At 55.6% G+C, this 23,224-nt stretch overlaps 1 protein-coding gene across 2 annotated transcripts in view; it reads left to right on the forward strand.

Moving 5' to 3' along the window:
* Window positions 1–23,224, forward strand: part of LOC111151534 (RAB11 family interacting protein 4) — a 111,246-nt gene that overhangs the window by 82,115 nt on the left and 5,907 nt on the right. The window contains exons 4-10 of one of the 2 annotated variants that reach the window (XM_022509591.1): window positions 17,226–17,446; window positions 18,930–19,124; window positions 19,665–19,799; window positions 20,151–20,186; window positions 21,062–21,161; window positions 21,444–21,547; window positions 22,654–22,794. In XM_022509591.1, the coding sequence (XP_022365299.1) occupies window positions 17,226–17,446; window positions 18,930–19,124; window positions 19,665–19,799; window positions 20,151–20,186; window positions 21,062–21,161; window positions 21,444–21,547; window positions 22,654–22,794 (932 nt within the window). Of the gene's footprint in view, window positions 1–17,225; window positions 17,447–18,929; window positions 19,125–19,664; window positions 19,800–20,150; window positions 20,187–21,061; window positions 21,162–21,443; window positions 21,548–22,653; window positions 22,795–23,224 lie in introns of those variants that run through there. The other variant, XM_022509592.1, reaches the window with a different exon arrangement.

Genomic DNA, 23,224 nt, shown 5'->3' on the forward strand with positions numbered 1-23,224 from the left:
GTCCTGACAAAAGAGGTTCAGGTCCAGGGAGAGTCACTGCAAGGGCAAGGGCCCTCAGAGGGGGCCACGGCTGACAAGGCCAAGCTGCGATTGGAGAAGGAACCAGGTCGGGGCAAGGGGCACAGGCTCACAGAGATTGGGGACCTCGCATGCTGCCATGCGAGCGCCCAGACTCCCGGAGAACAGGGGATGAACAGCACACAGCGGAGACTAGACCTCCACTGGCACAAAGCGCTTTTCCTTGCTCTGTCCTCTGCAAACCCTCGCTGTTGAGGGGTCTGGGCACTGAGGCATTTCTTTTCTTTTTAAAGATTTTATTTGTTTTTATTTATTGTTACTTATTTGCTACAGAGAGAGCATAAGCAAGGGGAGCAGGCAGAGGGAGAAGCAGGCTCCCTGCTGAGCAGGGAGCCCGATGCAGGGCTGGATCCCAGGACCCGGGGATCACGACCTGAGCAGAAGGCAGACGCTTAATGATTGAGCCATCCAGGTGCCCCGCATTGAGGCATTTTTTGAGGAGAAGTGTCTGCATGTGGCTGTTGCTGCTGTGGACTTTCCGGCTGTTGGCCTGGGTCAGGTCAGAGAAGCCTGTCCCCGTGCAGGTAGAGACCATTCTGGCCAGATGTTATTTCCACCACACAGATCAGTACCAGCAGAACCTTCAGGGCGCCGCTGTTCCCACAGGTCTCTGCTAGCAGGGGTGCAAGGCCAGCCCCCCATCCTCTCCTTCTTGGGCTCCTGGCCTCCCTGAGCCTTAAGGTGTTCAAGCCTTCCTTTTGCGTCCATGGGCAGCACAATTCTGGGCCCTGCTCTCCTGAGAAACCTAGCAAAGGCGTTCCCCCACCTGGGCAGCAGCTTTGGGTCTAATCTCTGTCTAGCCTAGGCCCCCAGAGAGAGAAAGAGTGTGTGCGTACACAGGGAGAAAGAGTGCAATCAGAAATGTGTTCATCCTTGGAGGTGTGTGTGGAGGTCTAGAGCTGTGGGGTATGCGTGACCCCTGGCCCATCTGGCAGGCTGGGACTAGTAACACCCAACGGTTCCAACCCCACTCCTCAACTTCCTTCAAGAAATGGGAAGTTTTCCGACTGTTGGCCATATTCGTAATTGATTCAACCTGTTTCATCTTCCCAGACAAGTGGGTTTTTTCCCAGCAATGTAAACATGATTCAAATGAAAACAGAGCTCTGTGGCAGTTATTACTAATAGCTGTGGCCCTGCTTCTGGGAGCCTTTCTCTCTTAAGGGACCAGAAAGAGGAAGGCCCGAACAGAACCCCAGTGTGGGAGAGTGGGTGGGAACATTCGCTGTCTTGAGTCCTCTGCTGTCACCCCCACCGTCCTCTGCACTCTGCAAGCAAGCCTCGTGGCCTGAAGAGGGAACTTGTGCTGCAGGAACCAGTGTGGTCTGCAGCGGACTTGGGGAAAGGGGGGGGCAGGGTCTGCTCTTGGCTCCCGCCTTCAGACCCCTTTTCAGATAGGAGAGACAGGAACAGCACCTGTCTCCTTCCCGCCCACTGGTTTTCCTGGGAGAAACAATCCACCTCAAAACACGAGTGCCTCCCTTTCACCCAATTGGGTGCTCAGCCACTCAATGCCTGTTTTCTTCAAGTAAAAAAAAAAAAAAAAATGTTTTCGAGCCCAAGAGTACACGTGTCTAGTCCCCGGCTCTGCGGCCTGCTTGCTGTGGGGCGTCCGGCAAGCCGCCTCCCCTTCCCGGGCTTCCGCGGGCTGATGGTGAAGGTAAAATGAGCCCCTGTGACCTGACAAGCACAGATGGGTTCTGACCGGGGCTCGGTTGGTGCCTGGTGGGTGCTTAGACAGCCAGAGAGGCAGGGTGGTGTGGCGCCCCGGGGGCTGGGCTCTGGAGTCCAGCGGCCTACGTTCGAGTCCTGCCTCGGCCAGGCCAGCGGCTGCTTGTGCAGTCGCAGACTGTTTACCCTTTCCGTGCCTCACAGCCTTCCTAGGTAAAAGGAGGACGATGCTAGTCCCTCCCTTGGAAGGCGGGTCTGTGAATCACTGTGTGAATGTATGAACAGCACTTCAAACCCTGCCTGGCGTATGAGGGAGTTGTTATTTTTAGTTCCTGTAAGCTTCTAGTGGTTTGATCCTCGCGACTGATAACCTTAGCGCCTAACCGAATTTCTCGCCAGGAGGATGTCCAAGCAGAGGCAGGAAAGTGGTGGAGGAGAAGCTCCACTACCTGGGGGGCTTTACAGGAGGAGCGAAACTCCCCTTTCTCAGCTTCTGTGCTGTTTCAGTAAACCTACCCGGCCTCTTGTGGATGTGGGCTCTGGGGCTGGAGCGCAGTGACCAGTGCCCGGCATGGCAGTCTGGGCATGGGACGCCAAGCACGTCCCGAGGTGCCAGGTAGCTCCCTGGGGCTTGGTGTGGGGCTGTGCACCTGGTCCTTCCTGCCCACCCCGCCAAGGGGAAGAGGCCACGCCTCTGCTCACCCTCCCTTCGCCGGCCCCCAGCGTCTTACTAAAGCGTTGCAACTCTGGTGGCCCGCAGGGTCGCCGAGATCGGGAGAGGAGCAGGACAGAACGATGCAGACTGTCAGCCTCCCCACCGTGTTGTGTGACTGCCCTTGGCCCTGTTCCAAGGAGCCAGCCTACCTGTTCAACGAGCTTGGCTGCTCTGAGGTCTGCAGCTCCATGGGGAACTGGGGGAATGGCGAAGCCGACGGGCAGGGCCAGGCTGGCAGGTGGGTGGGGGTCGGGCCGGGCTCTGCTGCTAATATGAAGTAACCTTGAATCGGAAGACTCCTGGTGAAACGAGGGCTCTTGTTGACAGGCAGGTCTGGCCAGCACATTTTTGTGTGATTATCTACAAGATTGCGTCGGTTATTAGCAAAGAAGGACCTTGCGGCAGCCAGGCGTGCATGTGTGTGGTCACGTGCATGTGAGGAGTTGTCCTCTGCCCCCCAAGTCCCACACACAGTCTGAGGAACTGTGCCTGAGTCCCCATTCCCCACTTACGCTGTATTTTACAGACGCTAAGACACTTTTCCCCCCAACGTTTTAGCATCTCCAGTTGTATGTGTGGTACATTTGCTGGTGTGCTTTCATTTCTCGGTGTACTTGGAATAACAGTGCACCTTAAAATCCAAGGCGTCTCGGATTTAATGAAACACAGAAACTAGGTGACCTCTGGAGAGCTTACATAACCTGCCCAGTTTCTTCAAGGAAGGGAGTAGAGCTACCTTGTAGTGGTGGGAGGGTTATGTGAGGGGACACTCACTACGATGTGGTTCAGGGGAACAAGGTTGGACTCCAGGCTGACCTGGGCTCCGATTCCCATCTTGCCCGCACACAAGCTGTGTGATCTTGGGCAAGGGGAGCAACCTCTCTGAGCCTCATGTTCTTCCTCTGTCAGATGCCGGTCCTGGCTCCATAGTTGTCGTGATTGTGCACAAGGCGTCTTTTCCTGTCTACTGGGTCTCATCTCAGGTCTCACTGCCCCATTCCAACTGGACTAGGAGGGAAAGTGAGGGCAGAGAGCAGGTTACCGGCCTTCGCAAGGTAGCAGAGGGAGAGGGGGTATTATTTATTGGGGCTTCTTGACTCGGTTTCTAATCCTTGAACATCATCTTTTCCTTCCTTCCTTTCCCTCCTCCTCCCACTTTGCCTGAGTTTTCATTTTCACATGTGTTTCCTTTTAGCAATTCTCCTTCCAGTCTCTCTTCTTCCTTTCTGTAAAAGCTCCCCACATGCAGCCTCTCTGAAGCTCCCCATGGAGGGGAAGGGCGGGGAGCCCTGCCTCATGGCCAGGTGGCACAGGCCCCAGAAGCCTCTGCCGGCCGTGGTCCATGGCGTGATGTGCTGTGTTCCCGGCAGCCTTCAGCTCAAGCCCACGTTCTGGTGCCGCCCACCTTGCTGCCTCCAGTGCCCGCGTGGCCCGACCCAAGAGGCTGTTCCAGTGCTGCATACCGGACACTGCCGTCACCGAGAGTAGTCTGTCTTTTCTGTACCCTTTTTGCTGCATTAAAGTCAGACCTGTTCGCATCCCAGCCCTGCTGGCTCTGTGACCTTTTGCAGATTACTTAGCCTCTCTGAGCCTGGGTTTTCCCGTCTGCATGGTGGTTGATGCACAAAAGTACCTGGTACGTGCTAGACGCTTAATAGGTGTATTCTTTCCTGGTCCTCCTCAAACAGTTAAGACCACTCGATGTTTCTTTAGGGGCTCTGGGAGACAGATGGAGGAGCTCAGGGCAGGGAGCTGCAGGGGTGCAGGCACAGGGACCTGGGCGAGCAGGATGTGTCAGGCAGCAAGCAAGCTTCGGGGACGGAATGGGGTGAGCGGTCAGGACCTCCACACCTTTGGGGAGTGAGGTTGATCAGGTAGGCTGCTTGCTAAGAGTGCGGTGAGGTGCTGGACCACAGCACGTGGGGACATCCAGCTAACCGTGGGCCACCCCAAGCAGAGCCTCAGCGAGAGCTGCTGGCTGGAGGGGGACCTCATTCTCGTCAGAAGGACCCTCTGTTTCTCCCCGACTTGAGATCCTGGTGAAAGCCAGTAGCCCAGCTCCCTCAATTTTGTGTGTGGTGCCTGGGTTCCCAGCCCCCTCTAGGTGCTGTCTGGACTCTGGCAGAAGCGTCGACCCCCATCCTTGGTGTGTGGCAGAGGCTATGATGAGTTCCCCAGCCCTGAGAGATACAAGGCTGAGGTTGGGGCACAACTTGGCTTACAGAACACCTGTGTCAGCGGGTCTGGTGGCCCCTTTGGGGACCCCCCTGGCAGGAAGCAAGCATGCATACCACACGGCTCCTTACTAGGAACAGGGGAATGGGTGGGTCAGTTGTGCCAATGCTGGGATGGGAAAATCACTCCCCTCACCCGCCCACCCCAGATAATCTCTCTCTCCTTAAAGTGGTGTACACGGGCTGAGGAGGTGAGGGTAAGGCCACCTCACCCACCTCACCCAGTCCTAGGGAGAGAGTCATGGGAGCAGAGAAGGGGCTCATGGGACTTGTGCCTAGATGTGGCTATAGGGCTCTCCGCATGGAGGGGAAGAATTAGTCCCTTGGATATAGTGACGTTCTCACTGGGGCTTGTTTAGGAACAGGCCTTTGTGGCGTAGGGAGGAACTGTGTTTCAGGCATAAGGAGCCAGAGCGTGAGGGTGGTGATCATGTCCGACAAGAGCTTGGGGTACAAGGGGAGGGGGTGGCAGGATCATGTCCGGAGGCTGAGACCAGCTGGACGGGGCTATGTGTGCTGGGCTGAGACAGGGGCCTGGTTTTGTGGCCATTGGCAAGCTCATGGGGTCTTTGACAGGGACCTTCTTGGACATTCTGTAGCCTTGTACTCCCCCTGGGCACCTCCTGCCCTCTGAGCCCCAAGCTGTGGCTTGTGTTCAGACCCAGAGCTCTCACCTGTTCTTACCGCGGGACAGCCTGGGAAGGGACCGGAGCTGGCTTTGCCTCCCTGGCTTGTGGCCCCCAAGCTGCGCTCTGGCCAGCAACACTCTGATGAGTCTGGCTGTGCAACAGCAGCCCTGGGGACACCCGCCCAAGGCACTGGACCTGGCAGAGGCAGAAGGATAGGAGGGAGCACCTGACCGGAGCCTGCTGGGAGCACTGCTGGGACTCTGGGATGATGGGAGATGCCTAAAGGTTATAACAGTAGAGGCAGGGGGGCTGGAGAGTGGTGGCAGAGGAGTTCCCGGGTCCGTGGCCTGCCTGATCCCAGTCTGTCTGCCCTGGAAGCTCTGGCTGTTAGCTCTGGGTAAACACTGGAGCACTCTGCTTAGCCTTCCCAGCCTGAGGGCTCCTATGCAAAGAAGGGGATGAGGTGGGGCACCTGGGTGGCTCAGTCGTTAAGCGTCTGCCTTCGGCTCAGGTCATGATCCCAGGATTCTGGGATCGAGCCCCGCATCAGGCTCCCGGCTTGGTGGGAAGCCTGCTTCTCCCTCTCTCACTCCCCCTGCTTGTGTTCCCTCTCTTGCTGTGTCTCTCTGTCAAATAAATAAATACAATTAAAAAAAAAAAAAAAAAAGAAGGGGATGAGGTAGGTACTGGCCCCAGCTCTAGACGGTGGGTCAGCCCTGCTCGGGTGTACTCTCCTTGAGGCAGATGGTGGCCTCTCCCTGGGAAGTTCACATCCCCTCGTGGGAGGGTGCCCCTTGAAGGAACACTGCTCTGCCTGTCCGGCGGAGCTGGCCTGGGCCACTGTCGGCCCATCCCAGGCTCCTTTCTGCCCCTTCCTTAGCATCATGGTAAAACATGGAGCCCCCAAAGCAAGCCCCACAAACTCTTGACTGTGAGTAATTAAGCCCTCACTTCAAACAGCCACATCTTTAAAAGCTATAATTTGTAGCCTAAAATAGCCGCCTGTTCAAAGAGCCAGGAGAGCCCTTGATGTGTGCCCCTTTCAACTTGCAGCCCGTGAATTCGCCTTTGACATTTGGGTTGTCCGACACCCCTGGCTGTGGTTTTTCGGAGCCACAGATCCAGTGGCCAGGTGGGAACGCCGCTTCCCAGCATATACTTGGGAAATCTTATTTTGAGCATTTAGATCTGGTGATTGATGTCCAGGGGTTCCTGCCTCGGGTTCACGTGACTCTAACTTTTTTTTTTTTTTTGTGACTCTACCTTTTTGTGTGACCACCCACGCTGGGTGAGGTGGCCTTACCCTTTTGTGTGACTCCAGTTCTTCTGGAGAAGAATCACAGCATAACTTCAGGGGAAGGTGGACTGAACTCTGGACACTGGGTTCTTACCTGCAAGGAGGAGAGGGTGTTTACGTGCAGGGATTTCGGGGGCAGAAAACGAGACCCTCTCAGTAAAGCACAGAGCAGACACTGGCCATGTGGGGGGTGCTCCCGTGTGTCCCCTTCCCCCAGCTGGCCTCTTGTTGTAGACCGGCCTTGTGGATTCGGGTAGGTACTTGCGGGGAGGGGGGTACCTGGCTCACAGGAAACACCTCCCTTGACCTGCAGCTTCTCCATCAGCTGACGTGCCTGGAATTCTTGGGGCTGGTTGCTGGGCTTGGTTTCCAGATGTGGAAGCAATTTGAGTTCTGTTTTCCTAATCCCCAGCAGTTTGCTTCTCGAGTCCATGTTCTCACTTGAATATCAAGACCGTTGGCTCTCTTTCAGGGCAGGGGTTAGGCTAGATGGCCTCTTTGGATCCCTTTTTGCTCAGGAGGTAAGTTCCCTGAGGCACTCTGATCACTCTGACCTAGGGCTTTGTTAGGACAGTCACACCCCTGTCAAGGGCTTGGTCCCTTTGGGAACAGAAGTTCACCGTGGGCCACCTCCCCTCCATGGTTTTTCCCTGGAAATGGATCACTTAGCCAGAGGCAGCTGCTGTGTCTGCCTGACCCTGGACAGCCAGCCGTGAAGGGGGATGTGGGCTCCAGTTCTGGCTGGGGGTGGGGGTGGGCTGGTGTCCCAGCTGAGCAAGGTGCCCACGTGTCCCAGGAATGATGAGGGCCCTTCTCTCCAAACTGACCACAGCGGAGGGAAGAAATTTCAAAGAACCAGAAATACCGTCTGGCATGGATAAACTGGTAATATCTTGCTCAATTACGGAGAGCTCCTCACCACAGAGGTGGCCTGCCCCGGCTCAGACTGTAGTTCCAGGCCTAACTGCTGGTCTCTCCTCTTGTAAACCATTCACTTTTTAGGTAAGATAACTTTTAAATTTGTATTATAACTACACTAAATACAGTTCTAGGCAAGCAGAAATTGCCTTTGCCATTTTAAATGTCTCTGGCTGAACTCCATGTACACGTTCCTTTAAAATTAAAACATAATACATATACTATTGAGGGAACACAAGAAATGGAAATAATTGACTTAGATTTATATATATGGTGTTTAGGAAACATCTTTCTGATAATTACAGATCCGCCAAGCTTCAGCTTCAGCAAAAGAGTCTCTTTAGAAATCACAGTACCTCCAAATGATCACGAGAGAGAAGACCGCATTTCTTTTGAGGAGAGAGGAAAACGAACAAACCCCCGGTCCCTTGATTCTGGAGACCCAGCAGGTCTCTTTGGAGGCTAAATTGAATTGACCTAGAAGGAATTTGCCTTTATTATCAGGGTGGGAAGGTGGGGGACAAATCCAGGTGGGGCCAAGGGGCACCACACAGGCTTCCGAGTGGGGGAAGGAAAGCGTCAGCGAACAGCTAAGTACCACACACTGGCTGCCTTGAGCCACTGAGCTGAATTCTGTCGCAAGTCTGGAGGCTAACCTTCAAGATCGAGGCATCTGCGGGGTTGGTTTCTTCTGAGGCCCCTCTCCTTGGCTGGTGGATGGCTGTCTTCTCCCTGTATCTTCACATGGTCTGTGTGTGTGTGTGTCTGTGTGTGTCCTAATCTCCTACTCCTCTTTACGATACTAGGCCATTGAATTAAGGCCCACCACGATGCCCTCATTTTAATATGATTGCCTTTTTAAAGACCCTATCTCCCCAGATAGTCACACTCTAAGGTACTGGGGTTGGGACTTTAACATATGAATTTGGCAGGTGACCGGACACAGTTCAGCCCATAAAAGGAAGTTCCTTCAAGCCATCTTCCAAGGGGAGGAGGAAGAGGAGTGTGAGCAGAGCCCGGCATCTAGGGAAAGAGCCCTGAGTGGAGGGGATGGGAGGCAGCTCTGCCTGCAGGCAAAGGCCCACTCTTGATGATGGGCCCTTTGGGGAGGCTCTTGGCCAAGTGCTGTCTTCGGATGAGGTTCCAACGTTCTGATTCCTGGTTCGCCTTCTAGAACCTGAGCCACCCTTGCTGCCTGATCTGACCATTTGGAACCTAGACTGCTCCTCATTCATCTCGTGGGGTTCTGACCCTTGGGGTTGTGTTGGTCCACCAGGCTCCCTGTTTCTGCTGACTCTGTCTCCGGGGTGTAGCAATCTTTAAGGGAGGCTTCACTTTTGCATATTCCGTTTAAATGGAGCTAAACTTGTCAGAGATTTTCCACTTTTCCTTAACCCATTCAGCAAGTTTGGGGCAACTATCTTTCATGTTTTATGTATGTATCTTTCTGCTAATATACTGAAAAAAAAAAAAAAAAAAAAGAAAGACCTGTAAGAACTGGTTATGGGAAGCCACTGAAGGTGGGGCCAGGAAGCCTGTGTAACTCCCCAAGGTTTTGCCTGAAGCACCCCCTCCCAGGCCCGGTGGTTCCAGAGCCCACCATCCAGCTCCTGCAGTGGCCAGACTCCCATCAGCCACACAAGAGGACCCCCCACAGTGTTTCATTTGGAGCCCAAGCCAGCCCCTGCAACCAGGACAGACCATCATGGCGCTGGTTGGTGGGGGAGACCGCTCCAGCAAGGATTTGCACGCCCCAGCTGCCCTCCAGGGCTGCAGCCATATTGGCTTTATCTCTCATGTAACTTTTTTTCCCCCTAAACCATTTGAAAGAAAATTAAGCAAGACCTTATCAAAACTAAGGGTACTTTTCCTTCATAACTATTAGCAAGCATAATTCCCTAATATCACCCAATATCTAGTCCATATTCCAGCTTCGATTTCGACTCCAGTAGGACTTGCTAGCTAGGTGGTGGTTTGCTTATTTGTTTGAACTAGGACCCAATCAAGGTTAACATTTAGCTTTTCTGTCTCTTGATGAATCTAAAACAGTGGTTCTTAACAGTGTGGTCCTGGGACCATCAGCATCACCCAAGAACTTGGTAGAAATGCACTTGGAGATATTTTATTTATTAGAGAGCCAGAGAGCAAGCACGAGTGGAGGGGGGAGGTAGAGGCTGAAGCGGACTCCCCACTAAGGGAACCCAAGGATGTGGGGCTTGATCCCAGGACCCTGGGATCATGACCTGAGCTGAGGGCAGACCTCTAACTGATTGAGCCACCCAGACACCCCTAGTAGAAGTTAGATCTTAAGGCTTGATTAGAATTGAGGCTTGTCCTTCATCTTGTCCTCCGGTCAGGAGGCCAGTGTCTGAGTGTTCCCAATTAGTGATGCTAGGTTCGATCACTGTATTAAAGTGACAGTAGCCTGTTTTTACCACGGTCAAAATATTGGGGGGGTAGAGGGTGTTCGGAGGGTGTCAGGTGGTTCTTTGGTACCCTGCCAGTGTCTAGTCTAGCTCCTCGTCAATCTCCAACCCAACGGTTTTATTCTACAGTGGGGGACAGCGTGCGATTTGGGCCAGGTCTCGTTTGCGTGGCTCACACCTTCTGTCTCTCTTCTAATTCTGTTGTTTGCCTGCCCCATCAGTTACCAAGAGAGATGAATTAAAATCTCCACCGCTATTCATTCGTTTATTTGAAGGTAAGCTCTGCACCCACCATGGGGCTTGAACTCCTGGCCCTGAGATCAAGAGTCACATGCTCTACCCGCTGAGCCAGCCTGGCGCCCCGCCCTCCATTTACTTTTATTTTTGGCCTGTGTCCTGGTGTTTATGTTGTGTCACTTATAAACACCACGTAGTTATTGTCTTTATCTAGTCTGATGGTGTTTGTTTATTAATAATGTGGTTTTATTCCATTTTCATTTACTGCATTGCTACTATGGTTGAGTTCTGATCTTTGGTCTTCTTTTCCTCTTTTTTTTCTGTATCCTTTCAGATGTCTTAAGCATTTTTTATTCCATTTTTTTTTCTCCATTAGCGCTTTAGTAATACATTTTTTAATTTTGAAGAGTGGACTTTTGAAATGCTTCGACATGCTCTTGGAATGCAAGCGGCATGGTGGGGGAAGGGGGCTTGGAGGGTCTCCCAGTGGAGCGTGTGACCCCCTGTGACGGGCGCTTCCAGTGGGGTCCGAGGTCTGGACCTAACAGCTTGAAAACCAGACCGTGGTGGCCCTTCCCTCACCCCTTTGGGACTCGAGTGCCACCCATGGCCACAGCTTGTCTCTAGATAGCCCTGCAGAGCCAGAGCGCTGGCTGACTGACTTACAGTGAGCAGCATGCCCTGGCTGTGAGCTTGGGCAGCCCAGCTTTCCCCATCGGCCACAGGCTGGGTGGGTGAGGGGGTGGGTGAACTTGGACATGCGGGAGCTGGTTAGCAGGGCTGCATGGACATTGAGTGATCCCAGGCTCTGGTGCCAGCTATGTCAGACCCCACAGCCTTTGGGGCAGGCTGGCCATGTGGGGCAGGCAGACCAGACCCCTCTGGCCAGTGCCTGTGTGGGCGCTGCCAGGTCTGCTATAGACTCTCCCTATTAGATCCCTTACGACACAGTCCCTCTGCTCTGCCACTGTGCAGGAAATTTGCCTACCCTTGCTCTTAGGTTAGCTGTGGGGGGAGGGGCGGGCTGTCGGACACCCTCATTTCTGAGTTTTTCTGGGAGCTACATGTCTTCTCTTTCTCTTGCACTCCTGTGACACTACCTTAGCAGCGTCTGTTGGGAGAGGGGAAGCGTGAGACTGGGGAGAGAGTGCAGGAGTGTGATTAAGAACGTGGAAAAGAAGGCCCTTTGGGCTTCCACACCCCTTCCACTGTGGGGGCGTGTACCATAGTGGGGCCTCCATATTGGAGTGCCTTTGCTCTATGCAAATAGCCTGGGAGCTCTCAAGAATCGTGAGCCTTACTTTCTCTTTCTCTTCTCTCCGGTATCAGCCTGAGGTTCCACAGCTGGTGGGGGCCAGATCCAGGACCGAACCATGTTTGCCTGAGAGCCTCAGTTCTCCCACCTATAAAACTGGGTGACTTAGGACTTCCATCCAGGCGCCAGGGAAGGAAGTACACACTGGAGGGCCACTCTCTGATCTGGACCCTGGGGACGGGAACAGGGCAGTCTGTCCTATCTTCTGAATGTTGGCCTCCCCCACCAGAATGGGATGCTTGGGTTTTCTTCATCTGACCGCGTGCAGTCGGTCCCCAGGATTGGCCAAGACAGGTGATAAATGAACTCTAGTGGCTTGGTGACCTTGTGGTCCCCTCTTTGCCCTTGACCTTTTTGGTGACAAGCCGGGACCTCATATCTGAACCAAGGTTACTTCTGTTCCAAAGTTGAGGCTTTAGACACCAGCCTCCCTGTATAGAAGCTTACCTCCCCCTTTAGTCCCACCCTCGCCCTTTGACTGGCGGCCCAGCCACACTTTGTTGAGCCAGAACCTTATCAGCCACTGCTGTGCACCGACCCCCACCCACAGAGCAAGGCTTGGCTTCAGGGCAGGGGTCGGCGGCCACAAGCAGGTGGCAGGTACAACCCAGATTGCTTGCTGAGCTCTGCTGTTGCCAACCCGGATTGCTTGCTAATCTCTGCTGTGGCTGAGTGGTGGCAGCTAGGGGATCCCAGCCCAGGTAAGCCAGTTCCCTCTCTCTGGACCTGGGGGCGTTGGCATCCACAAGTTAGCTCCCTAGTCTTTAGCTACCTGTGGTGAAGACCTAGAGAGACCCCGAGCAGGCCTGTCACTCTTCCCAGGCAGTGGGTTGGCTGGGATTGTGATGAGGGATTTCATCCCCAGCCCCCTGCACCCCCGACCCGCTTAGCGTCACCCAGACAGCACCCTGACTTCTCCCCTGAACCAGGCTTGGTTTGTGTCCCCCACCTCGCTGCTCTCCGCCCGGTACCTTCCCTGCGGTGGGGTCCCACGTGTGCCCGCCGGTGTCTGGCTGCGAGGAAAGCTGGGATGTGCCGAATCGAGCTATTTTTACCCAGTCCTGTCCCTGCAGAGCTGCTCTTTGGCTCTGAGTTACCGCCTGGGAAGTGGAACTACGGCCAGGGCTGGGGATGGATGAGCCGGAGCCTCGGAGCCTCCTGGCCTCCCCTGCCCAGCCTGTATCTCAGCCTGACACTAAACTGTGTGATTAGCGTGCAGACGGAGTAAGTGGAAGATGGCCCCAGTGGGGAGAAAGGAAGCACCTGCACCTCTGTAACTTGCAAACTTCGGGCTTCCAGAAGCTTGAACCCAGCCAGCATCCACCTGGTGTGTCACTGGGGGTCAGCGGGATAGGGTCCCAGGGGGCTGGATAGAGGCCATCAGGCCTGGAGACACCCTGGTTTTCTTCTCTCAACACAGTGAAGACCATAATAGCTCAGATTTATTGATCCTTCTCTGTGTGCTTAGCACGTGTACTAACTCGTTTCCTGATGACCAGTAACTCCCTTCTGCAGATGGGGAAACTGAGGCACGGAGCAGTTCAGTAAACCTAAGGTTGCAGAGCTGAGGGGTGGAGCTGGGGTTTAAACCCAGTCAGTCCACCTCCAGAGCTCGCTGCCAACACCGTTCTGCCCCCCTCTCTTCTCTGCCATGTTCCCAGTACCCGCGAGGTACGGGGCAGCGCTCTACGTAGGTTCTCTGTGGCTGTCTTGCCAGCTGGCTGTTTCCAGCCCTGTTTTTAGATGAGGCTCAGAGACTGAACAGCTTGCCCAGGGTTGCACAGTGGCCAGTGAATGAGCCAGGCAGGCACCGAGGCCTCGGGGTTACTGCAGCTGGGCTCTTCCCAGTGCCCCGTTCTGCCACGCAGTTTGCGGCCACAGGTACCCACCACTCACCTGCCATGTGCCCCCTGTGATGCCGACTGCTGGGGGTTCGGACGCAGACGTCCCCGTGGTGACCTCCTTGAGGGCCCGCCTTCTCACAGGGAATGTGGAAGCGGGGTCCCTTGGAGTCCATGCCCTAGCTGCCTCGAAAATGGAGTAGTGGTGTGCGTGACTTGAAGATGGATTGCCACTGGGGCGGTTGGGGGATGGGGAGGACCAGATGAAGTCCTCAGGTCTGGGCCCTGCCGTAGCCCCCTCTGGCAGTGTGGACGGCAGGGCATTGTTGGCCCTTCTGAGGCCGGGATGACCTCTCCCACCATGGGTATTTTTTTTTTAACCAGCTGTTGAATTCAGCCCATGCCAACTTCCTACAGAGGAAGGGGTGACTTTGGAGCCTTCTGGCAGGCAAATACTGCCCTCCCTGGAGAGGGGCCTCCATGGCCAGCCTATGTGCCTCTGGGTTCCCACCTCTAGCCTGGCCCAGCTGCGTCCAGTCCCAGCCAGAGACGGGCTGGGGATATGGAGGGGGACGCTGGAGATGCAGACCTGCCCTTCCAGAGCAGTTGGTTAGGGCCTGTTTTCCCAGCTGCAGGCCTCCGATCTCTCTAGAAACCCTTGGTTTCTGATAATTCCCCAGACCTAGCCTCTTGAGGAAGGCGTACTTCCTAGTCTCCAAGCTGATGAGTAGTTAGTGGCCTGTCTAGCACCTTCCAGCTACCACCCATGCTTTGCCTCCTTTCCTGAGGTGTTTGGGATCAGAGCAGGCTGTGCCCACTTCCAGCAGCACCCCTCCCAGGCCCGGTGCTACACCAGGCCCTTCTCCAGAGGGCCCAAAGGGATGGGAGCAGGCGCAGGACATTCCCGAGGGAGGAGCAGGGGTGACGGGACCACTTTTGTCCAGGACAAATGCCAAACCAGTACTGACTGTCTCGACCAACCAGGGTATCTAGTTACTTTTCTTATAGCTGTCTTTATATTATTTGAATTTAGGAGGAAACTACTAGAAAGGGTTTTGGAGTCCTAAAATTTTTAACTCACCTTGGGCTAACCACAGTGGGATGAATGAAAAGGTGTTAATATGGGGAGGTAATTGATTTTAAGAGAAAAGGCTGGAGGTTGAGAGTCTGCATGCATGTGTACATGTGTGTGCACACGTGCGTGCATGCGTGCGTGTGTGCGTGCGTGTGTAGCGAGGGGATGCTGAGGGGCCAGGACTCCACATGTCAAGAGCCTGGCTTCTGTGGCAGGAAGTCCTAGGGCAGTGCCGGCCCACTCTGAGCCTCATCTTCCCAGGTGTCCCATGAAGACTACGAATCCTGTTCGCATCCTGGATCTCCTCTGGGGCTATAGTCAGGGCCAGCTGGGGCTGTGTGTGTGGGAGACAGACCACCTGCTTTGTCGACTGTGAAGGGCCAGGCACATGTGGACTCTGCTCAGTCAGAGGATAAAATTATGCCTGAGAAGAGGGTGGTCTTTTTGTGTGGGAGTGACCCCTGTGGGGGCATCTGACCCCTCCCACCCGCCTGTGGCTGAGGACAGGCCATTCTTTCCTCTTGGCCCAGCTGTTGGGAGTGGGTATGTTGCTCTAGGACATCCGGTGAGAGAGGGCCGTGGTCCCCACCTGCCTGTCGTGAGCTGGGTGTCTCTGGGCAGAGTGCCTGGCAAAAAACGGGGCCTCTACATCTACGTGTCCAAGGGAACAAACATGAATTAGCCACCGGCAGGCCGGGCCGAACACCTGCAGAGCGTGGCTGCTGGTCCCCATTCAGGGCCCTGCCTGCCTCCGGGGAGTGTGCTGGGCAGCAGACCCCCAGGACCCCTGACGACCGAACTTTGGTGAGAGCAGTATAGGCACCGGTACCCCACAGTCCAGTCCTGCCCTGCCACCAACTCCCATGGGGCCCCAGGCAAGTCCCCCCGACTCATGGGGAAAAGGAGACCCAACTCTTGGGGCTGTAAAGACCAGAAGTGGCCATGGACTCCTGGAAGCCCTGAGGCAGGCCTTCCTCGCAAGCGCTAAGCTCCCGCTGCCGCCATGGCTGAGAAGGCAGAGAGCTCGCAGGTGAAGGAACAGAGCTGGGCACTGCCCCTCTGGGGGCCCCCCCGCTCTCCCCGCTGGGCTGCCTGGCCCCCGCCTGGCCCGCGGTGGGAAGCAGGTGGCGCGGGCGGGAATGCCAGGCTCCACACTTACCAACACACTCCTCTGATGCGCACTCTTCTCGTTATCACCCCAAGATGCAAAATGCGTGACGTGTGGGTTGCAGTGGAGCCAAGCCGGTGGTGGCCAGAGAGGTAGGGGGCCCTCGGCCTGCTGGCCGGAAGAGCTCTGGAGTTCTGGCAGGCTACCTTCTGAGCTTGTGAATACCCTCGTTCGTGAACTGGGGTTAAGAAGCCCCGTTCTGAAGCGTTGTCATGAGCCCACAGACTCTGTGCTAATGTTCAGCTCTGTCTCTGGACCTTGGGGACTGCTTAGTACATGGTGGTTTCTCCTGGGACGCAGCTTCAGGCTTGCCGGTGAGGGGACCTTGTTTAGGGCCCCAGATCCAATGAGGCTGGGAGCCGTGTGGGATTGGATGAATGACCTCGAGGTGGAAAGGGCCATGTGAACACTAGGGGTGGTTTTAATTACCCAGCCCCTCGGCCTCCACAGTCAGGGGACCCTGGCGGCCTGATGCCAACTTTATTAGTCCATCTGATGCTTGGCCCGAGTCAGGGCACAGGCAGGAGCCAAGCTCATTAATTGTCATCTCTCCTTAGGCCAGGAAGTCTTGGCTAGGAGAGACCGCCAGGAGGGCTGCCTGCCTCTCTTCTAGGGGGGCCCAGCCAAGCCTGTCACTGACCACCTCCCTCACATGTGCCTGATCCTGTTCTCATCCCAGGCACCTGGAGGCCCTGCCCAGGCTCTGTTCGGTCACGCCTCTCATAGTCCTGGGGCTGCAGGGAGCACCTGTCACAGAGGGCTCTGCCAGCCATCACCGGGGAACACACCTGAGAACCTCGGGAGTAGCTTGACATCTCAGAGGGGAGCAGGGGGAGGCAGGGCCCCCTTGGAGGTGGCAGCTCCAAGAAATTGTTTGTAGAGAGCTGCCTCTCAGACCAGGTGCGCTCTGAATAAAGCCAGAGCGCTTAACCTGGAAGGTGAGGTTCCAGCAAGTATGTCTCGTGCTGACATTGGGCTGGGCCGTGCTGGGCACCGGGGACCACCCCCAAGCTCAGAATCGAAGGGCCCAGTGTTCTTACTCCCCAGCATGGCTGGGGTGGGCCCCAGCAGACTGCCCCTCCCAGGCTGAAGCCCCGTCCTTTGGCCAGGATTCATTCGCTGAGGTCCTCCTGTGTGACACCGTTATCCTCTGAGATCCCATTGTCTTTCCCAATTTCGGGGGAGAACTGCGCTTCACAGAGGTCACCTGACACACCTGGAATCATGGCAGGCAGATTCCATGCTGTTCCAGCTCTGTTAGGTCGGGGTTGTCACTCTTGAGGGCCATTCTTTACAGCTCTGCCCTTAACTCCATCACAAAGCATTTGGCTGCTTATGCAGACCGTGATGGGGACCCTGACGAGGCTGTCCAGGTGCCCTCAGCAATGTAGCCGGCCCCCTCTCCATAGATGGTTGTCCCCAGGGCTTCTGGCAGCTACTGTGAGAGGTCCCAGACAGATCACCTGCCAGGCATTCCTGTTCTCAAGGTCCTGGGGTCTGGGCCTCCCTGTCCCCCACCCTCTGCTGTTCCTGGCCCTGCTGACATCCTTGCGGTCTGATGAGGTGTGCTGGGCCCCAGGGAGCCAATCTCACTCATTCTGTCCCTCTCTGTCTTTCCCAGGGCAGCGAGGTGCCAGGCCTGACCTTTGCTGATGGCGAGCTCCTCCCCAGGGACCCCGGCTTCTTTCCCGAGGACGAGGAGGAGGCTATGACACTGGCTCCACTCGAGGGCCCCCCCGAGTCAGACATGGACAGCCCCATGGAGAGCACCCAGAGCCTGGAGGGGTCAGTCGCTGAGGAGAAGGACGGAGGTCTCGGGGGCCTGTTCCTGCCAGAGGACAAGTGAGTCTGTCTGGAGCTCCAATTACTGGAAGGTGGTAGTCGAGGCCAGCCCAGAGACTTGGGCAGGGAGGGGGTGTCAGTATCAGTTGAGCATATGAAATCATCAATTCTTCATCAGTTTTGACCTTAAAAAAAAAAAAAAAGACAATTTCACATGCATTTTCTCAGTGCAGGGCCTGTCTGGGAGTCAGGCTGTTCTCGGGGGTCTTTGGAGTTGTTCGTCCATTTTGGGTCCTGGGAATAGTCTGTCAGCGGTACTGTGACCAGCCACCGAGGACAACTGGTCAGGGACCACAGACCTGTTGACCATCTGGCTAGCCATTTGCTACTTGGTCATTCACCTAGTTTTTTGGGACCAGTCACCAGGAGGCAGCCGGCTGGCCCGGTGGGGGCGGGCGGCCAAGAGTTTTAGTAAAATGTCTGGGAGAAAGACCAGGATCGCTCAAGGGCATGGTGGGAGCATTACTGCTTCTGACCCCACTTGGTTGTCTGGTTTGGAGTGTGGAAGCCTAGTAGGTCGGAGAGACCATCTCTTAGGAGTGATGATACACAGACACGACCTCACAACAACTGAAGGGAATATCTGTTCCTTCTCAGGCTGCAGACAGGGCTCAGCCCGCCCCTGACACGGTCACAGGCCATGAGGGGGTGACCCCGAGAGCCCTAGGGTCTCTGACCCATGTTCTTTGCAGCGAGGCTTCTTTGGACTAGAAGCCGCCTCCATAGACCAGGAGGAGCGCCTCCCCTGGTAGCTCGCGGTTATTTCTTTTAAAACTTCATTTCTTTAAAAAAAAAAAAAAAAAAAAAAAAAAAAAAAAAACAACTTCATTTCTTATTAGAGTCCAGGTCAATTAAACAGAACCTGAAAAAGGTTGGAACGGGAGAATGGAGGGGAATAACTGAGCTAGTTCTCATCCCACCACCCAGCCCCCAGCCCCATGACCACGGAAACAGTTCCATGCCCTACTTTTCCTTATTCTGTAAATACCTTTTACTTTCTCCAGCTTGAGTTTTTACATGGAACTTTTAATTCATGCTTATTTTTCCATATTATTGCTAGTATTATTTATAGACTTTCAACAGTTAGATAACCTATAATTTGATAGTTTAATTTCCTAATCCATATTCTAATTTTGCAACGGCAATTTACTCATTTAATGCGCTAATATTAGTAGTATAGAGTGTATCATTTTATACTGTATATGTTATGATAATTTATTGTGACTCACTGTAGAGAACCCATTAGGTGGTAAGCAGTGTTCTGCTGTTCTGGTTTGGACGTCTCTTGTGCAGAAACCGTTTCTGTGGTGAGGTGTTTCCCTTAGGATGAGGTCCCCCAAGTGTATTACCAGGTTGAAAAGCAAAAACTTGATCAGGCTTCCGATCTCTGGGGCGCCGACTGACCTCCCAGAAGGCTGGTGGGTTTCTCCAGCTTGGGCTGTGAATAGGGTTGTATTACCAGCCAGCCTTCTCTGACACCCAGGTCCCTGGGCCATACTCCGTCCATGACCACGTCAGACCTCTCCACACACTCCACCACCTCGCTCATCAGCAATGAGGAGCAGTTTGAAGACTATGGTGAGGGGGACGACGTGGACTGTGCCCCCAGCAGCCCCTGCCCCGATGATGAGACCAGGACCAACGTCTACTCGGACCTGGGATCTTCAGTGTCTTCCAGGTGGCCCTGGGGTCTGGAATGGCATTTGGGGTACAAGGAGAAGTGGCAGAACCAACCCAACCTCATCCCAGGGGTGTTCAGAGGGCAGAGTCCTAAGCTGCATGGGTTCTGCTCCCAGGGTTTGGGGGTGCTGCCTCTGCACACTGGTTGGGGATCTACAGTTCCTTCTCCCTCCTCCTATCTTGAGGAGGAAACAAAATAAACCCACCTGGGAGGCTGCAGACTCGGGGGTCTTCTTTGTCTTGCTTCCTAGGAGAACCTTGGGGTTGAAGGATCCTTCTCGGTGACACATATACCTAGTCATTGCTTACTCTGCCTGTAGCTCTCAGTTGCCATATCTGTGAAATGGGCTTCTCATTCATTGGCTTGTCAGAGTATTAAGGGAAGGAAGATCTATTGCTGTATTTCTACTTCCTCTGCCCCTAAATGCACACACACTAGGGTCACCAGTAGCGAAATCCGGTGAAGCAAGCTCAGGAGGATGGGCTGAGGCTGCAGACTGGAGAGCAGGGCATGATTTCCTTCTCTCTCCTGATTCAGCGCGGGGCAGACTCCTAGGAAAATGCGCCACACCTACAACAGCGAATTGCTGGATGTTTACTGCTCTCAGTGTTGCAAGAAAATCAACCTGCTGAATGACCTGGAAGCCCGACTGAAAAACCTGAAGGCCAACAGGTGGGGCCCCAGGAGCCAGCCGAGGGATAGGAGGCCAGGACTAGGTGGGGCGGGGTGGGGGGGTACCCAGCAGGGGAAGCCGCAGGCGAGGTGGCCCCCCTATGTCTGGGCAATGAGAGCACTGTCAGAGGAGGATTGACCCTGGGGAGCTTGCATTTTTCTGTGACAGGAAGATCGGGGTGCTTCTAGTTGGGACCAAAGCTGATGGGTGAATTCCCTGCTGGGGGTGGGACAGAGCCCTGTACTGCACTTCGGTGGTCTTGCAGGCAAGGTATAGTAAGCGATGGGCTGGAGCCCCTTCTGTTCAATGACTGTCCTCTCTTTATATATATATTCTCTCTTTCTCTGTAGCCCTAACAGGAAGATCTCTAGCACAGCCTTCGGACGGTAAGGCCCCCCTTGGGAGGAGGGGTTGAATGCTGTCTCCCTTAACTATGTTCCTATTGCCGGGGCCGCCAGCTGAGCGCCCAGAGGGGAATGAAGAATCCCAGAAGTGCAAGCCAAGTGGCCGGAAGAGGTCTACTTCTGAAAAAGAAGGGCCCCACTCCTCCCGCCCCCACACTTTGCGCCTTCTGGCGCTGGGCCAGTTGGCCTCTCCCCAGCCCCTGGCTGTTTCAGCTTTAGGCGGGCACATCGGGGATGCCCCGAGAGACCCAACCCATTTCCCAGCCCTTGGTGGCCCTCTCCACACTTGGGGGCCAGCAGCTGGGCCAGCACCTCCTGGGGCTCCCGCTCACAGAGATTGGACAGCAGGTGCCCCATTGGAACTGGTCACGTGGCTCCAGGTTACAGCCTGCGCAGCTGACCTCCGGGCACTTCCAGGATCCCATTCTGGATCTCAGGATCCATGTTGTCCTACAGACTGGGCTGGGTCCATGCCTGGGGCTCTGGGAGCTGCTGGCGGTAAGCACCCAGGCTCTGGCTCGGGAGCAGGGCTGGGACAGGAGAGCCTGCTGGTAGAGACGCTGGCTGCTGCCTGGCAGGGAGCGGGAAGTGGGAGCCCCTGGAGAATGGGAGCTGGGTTTTGCTTCCAGCAGGAGTTCCCCAGGCACATGTTTCCTGTTTGCAGACCCACCTGGCCCACTGCCCTGCCCAGTCTGGGTGGGCCTCCTTCCCTCTGCCCTCAACCAGGGTCCCCAGGGATGCAGCAGAGCCAATTTGACGGAGGGGATTGAGTCTTGGGGGGAGGCCCCCTACTCCTCCCTCACCCCTGCAGTCCCCAGAGGGCTGGCCTCTGTAGCCCACCTCCCTCCTTCCCACAGGCAGCTCATGCATAGCAGCAACTTCAGTAGCAGTGACGGCAGCACTGAGGACCTGTTCCGCGACAGCATTGACTCCTGTGACAATGACATCACGGAGAAGGTGGGTCCTGGGAGGCCGGAAGACGGGCTTCATGTGTGCGTGCTCTCTGGGGGTCGTGGGAGGGTGCCCACAGCTCTCTGGGGGTCTGGGAGGTGGAGACCCTGTCCTCGCTGCAGGAGGTGGGGAAAGGCAGCCCTGATAATGTGGGCACATATGCCCACACCCTCCCCACCCTCCGTATGCAGTCCCCTGGGGGCCTGACCATCCACGCCACGGTTTCTGCTGCTCCGTCCTGTGGGCTCAGGGGTCTCCTCCTCCCCCACCACTGCCTTCCTTTTGCAGGTGAGCTTCCTGGAAAAGAAGGTGACCGAACTGGAGAATGACAGCCTAACCAACGGGGACCTGAAAAGCAAGCTGAAGCAGGAGAACACGCAGCTGGTGCACAGGTCGGGTCAGGGGGCTTGCTCAGGGGGCTCTGGCTGTGACTCGGGAGCAGTTGTTGGTCTCTGTTGTGAGGGCCCCTGAGAAAAGCTGGGGAGGTCACCAGCATGTCTTGTCCCTCCCCTCTAGATTTGTGATGCATCAGCCCCTTGCTATTTGGCCCTGCCCCTGCAGGTACCCCAGAACTGGTCTCTGGGGACTCAGAAATGGGTTGGAGCTTGACCTTGACACCCAGGTGTGCAGCCCCGGGGTGGGCAGGAGTTGGGATCCACTCTATTTCTCTGACCGACAATGAGGAGTGTCTGATCCCCACCCCCCAACCGTCGGGGGCTTGCACCTGCTGCTGGTGGAAGGGCCCGGGCTTCACTGCCCCCTACCCACCCCCCCCAGGGAGGCCCACTCACCGTGACTGCAGCGAGGTAGCACATATAGAGTGTAGTAGTCCTCACAGGATGGCATGACACTTGGTAAAATGATCCCCAGCGGGGCTCTGGTCCTCAACCTTGTAGGGTCCAAGGATGGGTTCTCCTGGACACCCCAGAAGGTCAGCCTCCTAGAGGAACTATTACCAGTGAAATGTATGCTAGACTGCTCCATCAGCTAGGCTGCCGGTGGGGCCCAGCCCTCTCCTGGGTCTGGCACACTCAGGGCCACTATCAAAAGACTTGCCTGTTTTTGGAATCAAGGCAGCCAGTCGCTGACTTCTTGTCAGAGGGCAGTGGCCAGGAAGGAGGCGAGCAGAAAGAGGAGCAGGGTCCCGGGGGCTGCTTCATGCAGCCAGGGCGAGGCCTGCCATACTTCCCCATGCCTGGCCTGGGAACGCCGCCTTCCCCGTGCAGCCTTGCTCCCCTCTGGACCAACCGCCAGCTCCTCCTCTGGGTGGTGAACTTGGCCTGTCCACCTCCCCTTCTGTGATGTGGTGTCCCAAAGTCATGTCAGCGAAGCTGCCAACCCCCAGGCCTGGAAAATAGGCCACCACTTCCCACAGTGGGGCTGTTACTGAGCCGGGGTCTTGGGGCCAGGGGCTCCCAGAGTCACAGCCAAGGTTGGGGTGGGAAGACAGCAGCCATGAGAGCTGGCGCTGGACCAGAGTGTGCCCTCCCCTCCACAGGGTGCACGAGCTGGAGGAGATGGTGAAGGATCAGGAGACCATGGCCGAGCAGGCCCTGGAGGAGGAGGCGCGGCGGCACCGAGAGGCCTACAGCAAGCTGGAGAGGGAGAAGAGCACGGAGATCGAGCTGCTCAACACCAGGTGGCCCTCTCCCCAGAGCCCTCTGCCCTCCGACGCGCCCTCCAGTCCTTGTGCAGGCCTGGGGCAGGCACTATCCCCATCATGGAGATAGGAACACAGAGCCTGAAAGACACAGAGCCTGAAAGGAGGCTCCCTGTTCTGACAGTTCTCCTCTTGATAGCTGAGCACCTGGACGTGTTTCCCCGGAAGTACATAACAGAACCTTTGTAGTCCCACTTTCACACCAGGTACAACTGGAAACAGCACAAGCTGTCAAGACAACAGGTGGAAAAACGTCTTCCCCTTGTCCTGGGCTGGGTCTGATGTCCAGGCTCGGAGCTCCCCCTGCTGTCAGATTCTCCCTGACCCTGAACACGGGTGCATTGACCCGGGGCCCCAGGGGCCAAGGTGAATGGAAAAGCAGGGCCTGGTTTCCTCAGGGCTTCTGAGC

Source organism: Enhydra lutris, unplaced genomic scaffold (genome assembly GCF_002288905.1).
Source record: "Enhydra lutris kenyoni isolate GAN:26980312 unplaced genomic scaffold, ASM228890v2 scaffoldscaffold26, whole genome shotgun sequence".
Lineage (NCBI taxonomy): Eukaryota > Metazoa > Chordata > Mammalia > Carnivora > Mustelidae > Enhydra > Enhydra lutris.